This window comes from Oncorhynchus tshawytscha, linkage group LG14, assembly GCF_018296145.1.
Source record: "Oncorhynchus tshawytscha isolate Ot180627B linkage group LG14, Otsh_v2.0, whole genome shotgun sequence".
NCBI lineage: Eukaryota > Metazoa > Chordata > Actinopteri > Salmoniformes > Salmonidae > Oncorhynchus > Oncorhynchus tshawytscha.
The window spans coordinates 44,675,255-44,683,726 of record NC_056442.1 but is presented as its reverse complement, the minus strand read 5'-3'; the positions used below and the strand labels follow the sequence as shown (position 1 = coordinate 44,683,726).

Genomic DNA, 8,472 nt, shown 5'->3' with positions numbered 1-8,472 from the left:
CTGACAGGCAGCATCTCAATAATCAGCTAGGCCTATTGCCATGCCCCCAATGACTTTATTAGAAAGGTGATTTCTTTCAATCTCCCTGCACTCGGTACCCCATACTCAAAACATAGTCCTGCAGCTATGGATATCTATTCAGTATGTGGAGATAAGTGGGTAAGATACATCCTTGGGTTGGTCTCGTGACAGTGGTAGTCTAATGAGCTAATCATCAGTATAACATTCACAATTAATTATCATGATCAAATCGGTCAGATTAATAATTTCAGACAAGGAGAGGAGAAATGTGTGATCGCGGTGCTGTTTAGTAATAGGAGGGAGCGGTATGAGAGAATAAAATATGAATATGAATCCATTCCTCTCCTCCCCGTGACGTAACAGTCCAGTCCGGGGTAGCGATGGTCTACGGTCAGGTCTTATCACTAAGCAGTTAGTTGTGCATCGAACAAGCAACGAACGAGCTCTGGTAACTATACCGCGCAGCTTCACGGTTTCTTCGCGGAACAAGCCTCCTTCCCTGCCTCGCTTTTCGTACACCACGCGCGTATTATTCCACTCTTTGCTCGCTATCTTTAGCCCGAGTCCGGCATATCATCAGTGAACAGTTTTACAGCTTGAAGAAGAGAGAACGTTGGGACAGGCCGAATTGAAGGAGCGGGTGGAAAAGATCGGAGAGAGAGGAGAGAGGTCACCGTGCCCTGTCTGTATTTCGCTCACACCACGCCATGAATATGCAGCGTATATCCGAGGTGGTGCTGCTGGTGGCCGGGTTTGCTTTGGGGCTCTGTGCTTGTCACACCGTGAAAGGTAGGTGAAGGGGAACTTGGCGCTACCTACCCCAACCGTCCTGCGTGGTGCGCTCTCACTCTGCAATGTGCTTCTTGTAGAAGAGGTGGCGATGGGAGGGAGCATAGGGAGAGAGGGTCCATATCGGAGCATTTTGACCACTAATGTGGGCTGATCGCGCTGTGATTCTGTTCATTTAGACCCTCTGATATGATATGGTTATAAGGCTGTCATTTGTAGAGCTTCCGGGGCTCGAGGTGGATTTGTTGATTGTAGGGAGGCTGGCGGAGGAGTGAGTCTATTTCCGAGCAGAGGTGCCTCTGGGACAGGAGGAGTGATGCCGTTGCGTTGAGTGTAACAATGTGTCCAAGTTTTCACTGTGACATAGGTCTATTAATATAGTCTCTCGCCATGTGATAGACATATTTTAGCCTGCCTTCTCTAATCTGCCAAGACAGATCTTAGGTTTTCTAAGAGATATGAGGTGGTAATATTAATAGATAGTATGATGCTGCCAATGCTGCTGATGGTGATGGTACTGATGGTGGTGATGATGATGATGCTTATTATTATTATTAGCCGTTTAATTGTAAGGATCAGCCATAGCATTATCATCACAGGCCTTATAGGCTAATGCTGTTATTGCAGAATTATGATTTGTTGATATCGATAATGGATGTTATTGGGGACCGCACTCCCTTGGTGGGATAAATATATCAGTGTTACCGCACATAGGAGACAAACTGCTCTCGAGCTGCTCACGAGCAACTCCGGTGCCACAGGTGAACTGGTTGATCTGGCACCAGGTACACGTAATATACTCCCCGTAGACTGGGGCTTCTGTTGCACCTGGCAGCATTGGCAGTTGTCGGAGGCATGATTAGGTGTTGCTCAGCGCGAGTCCCTGTGCGTCGGATAGAAAGCAGCCTTTGGGCCTGGCTTCTCGTGCGCATATTTTGTCTCTATATGTTAGTAGCCCAGTAGTATGGACACGTATGATAATAACCAATGGCCTGATTAGGGAGTCCAAGCTTGTGCTTCACCTGCATTTTCATTTGAATATGATTATAGCCTGACCCTGAGCAGAGCTCAAACCAACGGCCAACAGTGTGTGAGAGAGCGAGCGGTAGAGAATGCGCTGTCAATGGTGCTGATTTGCAATAAATGACTGAGCGTGTTTTAATGCGGTGTCCGTGGTGCTGAAGTTACCAATACATGTGTTTGTTGGTGTTTATGTGCAACTGGATACATGGTCTGTCCTCAACTTCACCCACAAATGTGTAGAATTTGTCCATCTGGAGATTGCATGGTAGTATCTCAGGACTGTAGGGCTTTTCGAGCCCCTGCTCGGCTGCGAAGTAAGAAGTAAACAAATTACCGCCCAGTCAATGGGGGTGGAAACGCCGGCACAACACGGTTCTAATTGAGTCCCCAGGGCCGCAACGCAGCTCTAAATTCGGGAGAAAATGAGAACCCATTGTTCAATTTACAGTTCGTGCTGTTATCCTGGCCCACAAGCCGCATTTTCAAGTTGCATCTTTAAGTCCGTGTAAAAGCGAGAGAAACACGCGTGTGAGACATACAGTAACATTCTGAAAAATGTCATTTGTTTTCTTCTGCCTTCCATTAAAATTCAACAGTTGAACGGTGCATCTATGACATTTAAGTAACTAGAGAAAACTCTTGAATTGGTTGTTCTCCTCGAACTTTTTGAGGTGCGCTCTTCCACTGTCATTTTCCGTTTAGCCACCGTTTCATTGCAAGAACCGTGAATGAATAATCAACTCCCTTTAATTAATCAAAGTCACCATCAAGGCACCCGCTCAAAATCTAGAGCTGTGTGTTTGTGTGTGTATGCCCGGACCGTAAGTATGTGTGTTGGCCCATGTTGACAGCAGCTAAGTACGCAAAACTGCAAAGAAGTGGCGAAGCTATTTACAAAGACATTATTGCATTCACGGTTGCACTGCACGCTGTGGCTTAAACGAACCCACCATGTCTCACGCTCAGCTGCGTGGTGGGGATATTTTTTTTTCGGGTGAGTAGAAAGCAGTGCATTTTTTTGTTGTTGCCAGAGCTGCCAGGAGCTGCGATTTTGTGTAATTCCATGCAATATGAACTCGGAATTTAGATAGCTCATTACCAGCAGTATGTGTATTTTAATTTACCCTCAGTGTCTGTTTCCATGGAGGAACCTTTTGCAGCTTTTTTTTTTTGGGGTGGGGTGGTGGGGTTGTAACACACCACTATTTTTCAATCAGAAAGTATACACATACTTAAAATGTAATATGACTCAGTCAATAGAGGATGCAAAGTATTACTTGGTGATACGTATTGGCCTGCTGCAGGAGTATTTGGGCTGCTGTTGTTAGATTAATGTATATGTGAAAATGAGGTACAGAATGCAGAAATGTATTATTCAGTGCACAGAGTTTAAATAAATCAAATAAAGAGTTGTGATTAACAGTAACGTCCACCTTCATCAAAAAATAATGTATTATTTCAATATAGGCTATGCTTCCTCTTTAGAACACCTGACCTATAAACTGATTATACCAAACATTAGGAACAAATTTGTAATATTGTGTTGCACGTTGAATTTGTCGGCGTGTTTTGTATATTCAGTGTACGTTGTTCATTCAATAATATTATTTGGTGTGTGTGTGTGTTCGATATAATAAGCAGAAGAGGGAAAGGAAAGAGGACCCCATCAGCCAATAAAAAAGGCGTGACAAAAACAAGCGTCAGATTTATGTCCTCCTTTTCAGAGAGGAAGTGCATTATGGGAGCGCTCTATAAATCGCTGGCCAGGCCAGACAGTGACACAGGAGGCAGCACAAATCCTGCCTGACGTGCTGCGACTGGAAAACCATGGTTCAACATGGATGACGACATGCTGTTACCTCACTGATCTCAGTACAGCCTTGCTGATCTCAGTACAGCCTTTCTGATCTCAGAACAGCCTTGCTGGTCTCTCCTATTTTTTAGATCTGGCTCAAAAACCAAGGCTCAGTGTAGAGGAGTGCAGTAGATCCTAGATCAGCAATATCTGTCATTTTAGATCAGGCTCAGCATGGAGTAGAGCTATTTCACTGATCTCAAATTAGTGCTCTTATATCAGATTATGGCAAATTATGGAGGAGGAGTGCTACCTCATTGATCTCAGATCTGCTTTATCTGCCTTACTTCAGATCAGGGTTTTGCTAATAGAGTAGTGTCAAATCAGCGTATTATTCTTGTACAGACCAATGTTAAGTGACCAACTCAGTGGCCTTGTTGTTCGAGAGTCGGTCCAGAGATTGCAAGGTTGGGAGTTTGATCCCCTGCTGAGTCATAGCAAATACTGTAAAAATGGGACCCAATGCATCTCTGCTTGACACTCAGTATTAAGGAGATAGATTGGGGATACGGCCCTGCGATAGACTAGCGTCCTGTCCAGGGGGTGTACTTGAACTGACTCACGCTACAGAAAAATGAATGAGAGAGGCAACCTCCAGGCTACTTAATTACTTTAGTGTAGGAGTTCAGAGCAGAATACTATTATCCTAATGATCTCACAAGAGATATAGCTCAGACTCTGGGTTCTTGTTCCAATATCCACTCCAACACTCCACTGAGATATGCAAATGTGAACATATGTGGAGTATATCACCGTTTAATTCAGAAGAATACGAAAGGTTACAGGTGTATGTATTACGGTGAGCTTATAGCCTGTGGCAATAGTACCTCTGAACCACAGAACACCCAGTTTGCTTTTCAAGGTCTCACTAAATTCTCCCTCCCTCCCTCCCTCCCTCCCTCCCTCCCCCTCCCTCCCTCCCTCCCTCCCTCCCTCCCTCCCTCCCTCCCTCCCTCCCTCCCTCCCTCCCTCCCTCCCTCCCTCTTCCCTCCCTCCCTCCCCCTCCCTCCCTCCCTCCCTCCCTCCCTCTTCAAACATTGCTCATGGCTGTGATTATGTCTTCATGGTCTCTTGTCTCTTGCACTCCTTTCTAGTTTTGTGGAAGGTGAACTGTGTGTGTGTGTGTGTGTGTGTGTGTTTGGCGATAAGCCTCTACTTATCACAGTGGGAAGGTGAGCTCTCTTGCTCCCCTCCTCTCCCTCTGTGGGGCTATGGCTGACTATACTTAGCACTAGACATTTCAGAATGGTTGACTACGAATAAGTTAGTCTTAGATATTTGGGACAAATCATTCACTAAATCCTAAACCTAATTTAAATCTTGTAATAAATAATGTGGAAATTCAGCAAGTTGAGGTGACTAAACTGCTTGGAGTAAACCTGGATTGTAAACTGTCATGGTCAAAACATGTTAATACAATAGTTGCTGGGGAGAAGTATGTCCATAATAAAGCACTGCTCTACCTTCTTAACAACACTGTCAACAGGCAGGTCCTACAGGCCCTAGTTTCTACCTTCTTATCAACACTGTCAATAGGCAGGTCCTACAGGCCCTAGTTTTTACCTTCTTAACAACACTGTCAACAGGCAGGTCCTACAGGCCCTAGTTTCTACCTTCTTAACAACACTATCAACAAGGCAGGTCCTACAGGCCCTAGTTTCTACCTTCTTAACAACTCTATCAACAAGGCAGGTCCTACAGGCCGTAGTTTCTACCTTCTTAACAACACTATCAACAAGGCAGGTCCTACAGGCCCTAGTTTCTACCTTCTTAACAACACTATCAACAAGGCAGGTCCTACAGGCCCTACTGTTGTCGCACCTGGACTACTGTTTGGTCGTGTGGTTAGGTGCCACAAAGAGGGACCCCGAAAAATGACAATTGGCTCAGAAAAGGGCATCACAGCTGGCCCTTAAATATACACTGAGATATCACATTAATAATATGTATGTACATCTATAATATCTCAAAGTGGAGGAGAGATTGACTTCATGACTACTTGTTTTTGTAAGAAATGTTGACAAGCTGAATCTACAGAGCTGATCTGTTTAAACTACTAGTACACAGCTCAGACACCCATGCATACCCCACAAGACATGTCACTAAAGGTCTCTTCACAATCCCAAAGTCCAGATCAGACTATGGGAGGCATACAGTACTACATAGAGCCATGACTACATTACATTCTATTCCACAGTGGATAACTGATGCAAGCCGTAGAATCAGATAAAAATGCACCTTATGGAACAGCGGGGACTTTGAAGAGACACGCACACATATGATAAGACATGCACTCTACACACACTTACATGTGGATTTTGTATTGTAGATACGTGAGAGTAGAGTAGTGGCCTGAGGGCACACACTTAATGTGTTGTGAAATGTGTTATGTAATGTAATATTTTGAATTGTATATAACTGCCTTAATGTTGCGTGACCCCAGGAAGACTAGTTGCTGACTTGGCAGGAAGTCAAGGGGATCCTTAATAAATAGAAATACAAATAGTATACTGGACACTCTCTGAGGCCCAATGATTTACTCTCTGAGGTGTGAAGCAGGGGGAGAGATGGAGAAAAGAGGAAGAGAGAGGTGTATGTGAGTGGAGAAAACACCAGAGGCTTTTATAGAATTAAGACAGAATGTCCTGTGTCTGAGAGTGCTCCCTGAGGAGAGGAGAGTAAAGATTGTTTAGCGAGGCTAAGGGAATAACACAAGCAATTAGAGACAGACAGAGAAAAGTAGACCCACTCCCTCACCCCAGTGTTCCCCTCACCTTTTAACAGCAGCAGCAGGAGACATCAAACACCTCGCAAACCCATTACAACCCAGTGTCTCCAGCGTGTATGTGTGTGTGTGTGTGTGTGTGTGTGTGTGTGTGTGTGTGTGTGTGTGTGTGTGTGTGTGTGTGTGTGTGTGTGTGTGTGTGTGTGTGTGTGTGTGTGAGTGTGTGTGTATGTGTGCGTGCGTGCAACTGTGACTGCGTGTGTGAGATAGAGAGAGCGATTAAGGGTGTGTTGTGTATTTTGTTTGTTTTTCACACAACAGTAACACAGAACAGAAGCTTTTAGATACAGTGCCTTGCGAAGGTATTCGGCCCCCTTGAACTTTGCGCCCTATTGCCACATTTCAGGCTTCAAACATACAGATATAAAACTGTATTTTTTGTGAAGAATCAACAACAAGTGGGACACAATCATGAAGTGGAACGACATTTATTGGATATTTCAAACTTTAAAAAAAAATCAAAAACTGAAAAATTGGGCGTGCAAAATTATTCAGCCCCTTTACTTTCAGTGCAGCAAACTCTCTCCAGAAGTTCAGTGAGGATCTCTGAATGATCCAATGTTGACCTAAATGACTAATGATGATAAATACAATCCACCTGTGTGTAATCAAGTCTCCGTATAAATGCACCTGCACTGTGATAGTCTCAGAGGTCCGTTAAAAGCGCAGAGAGCATCATGAAGAACAAGGAACACACCAGGCAGGTCCGAGATACTGTTGTGAAGAAGTTTAAAGCTGGATTTGGATACAAAAGATTTCCCAAGCTTTAAACATCCCAAGGAGCACTGTGCAAGCGATAATATTGAAATGGAAGGAGTATCAGACCACTGCAAATCTACCAAGACCTGGCCGTCCCTCTAAACTTTCAGCTCATACAAGGAGAAGACTGATCAGAGATGCAGCCAAGAGGCCCATGATCACTCTGGATGAACTGCAGAGATCTACAGCTGAGGTGGGAGACTCTGTCCATAGGACAACAATCAGTCGTATATTGCACAAATCTGGCCTTTATGGAAGAGTGGCAAGAAGAAAGCCATTTCTTAAAGATATCCATAAAAAGTGTTGTTTAAAGTTTGCCACAAGCCACCTGGGAGACACACCAATGTGGAACAAGGTGCTCTGGTCAGATGAAGAAAACCTGATGGAGTCTGCAAAAGACCTGAGACTGGGACGGAGATTTGTCTTCCAGCAAGACAATGATCCAAAACATAAAGCAAAATCTACAATGGAATGGTTCAAAAATAAACATATCCAGGTGTTAGAATGGCCAAGTCAAAGTCCAGACCTGAATCCAATCGAGAATCTGTGGAAAGAACTGAAAACTGCTGTTCCCAAATGCTCTCCATCCAACCTTACTGAGCTTGAGCTGTTTTGCAAGGAGGAATGGGAAAAAATGTCAGTCTCTCGATGTGCAAAACTGATAGAGACATACCCCAAGCGACTTACAGCTGTAATCGCAGCAAAAGGTGGCGCTACAAAGTATTAACTTAAGGGGGCTGAATAATTTTGCACGCCCAATTTTTCAGTTTTTGATTTGTTAAAAAAGTTTGAAATATCCAATAAATGTCGTTCCACTTCATGATTGTGTCCCACTTGTTGTTTATTCTTCACAAAAAAATACAGTTTTATATCTTTATGTTTGAAGCCTGAAATGTGGCAAAAGGTTGCAAAGTTCAAGGGGGCCGAATATTTTCGCAAGGCACTGTAGAGGCTGTTGGCTAGACTCTTCCCTGACACTTCAGCCAACTGTCTGGACATGCCCTTACACACACTCCCAGTCCGGAGTGCTAACCACCATCCTCCACTTCTGCCTTGTTCTCTTCCTCGCTCTCCTTTTCTCCAAACAATCGCTTCCGCACCAATCTCACCAGCTCCCCCACTCCATTTGTCAAAGTTGACACGCTCAGATCTCTTGCTCGCTCACGCGCACTCTCTCTCTCTCTCTCTCTCTCTCTCTGATGAGCAGAGAGGAGCTGTGTTGATAGTGTGTGACCTGTTC

General features: G+C 44.4%; 1 protein-coding gene across 1 annotated transcript in view; it reads left to right on the top strand.

The window, feature by feature from the left end:
• The first annotated feature begins 401 nt into the window (after positions 1–401).
• LOC112267452 (calsyntenin-2-like) overlaps positions 402–8,472 on the top strand; it is a 458,120-nt gene continuing 450,049 nt past the window's right edge. The window contains exon 1 of the mRNA XM_042297584.1: positions 402–810. Within this exon, the coding sequence (XP_042153518.1) occupies positions 729–810 (82 nt within the window). The 5' untranslated portion in view covers positions 402–728. The remainder of the gene's footprint in view (positions 811–8,472) is intronic.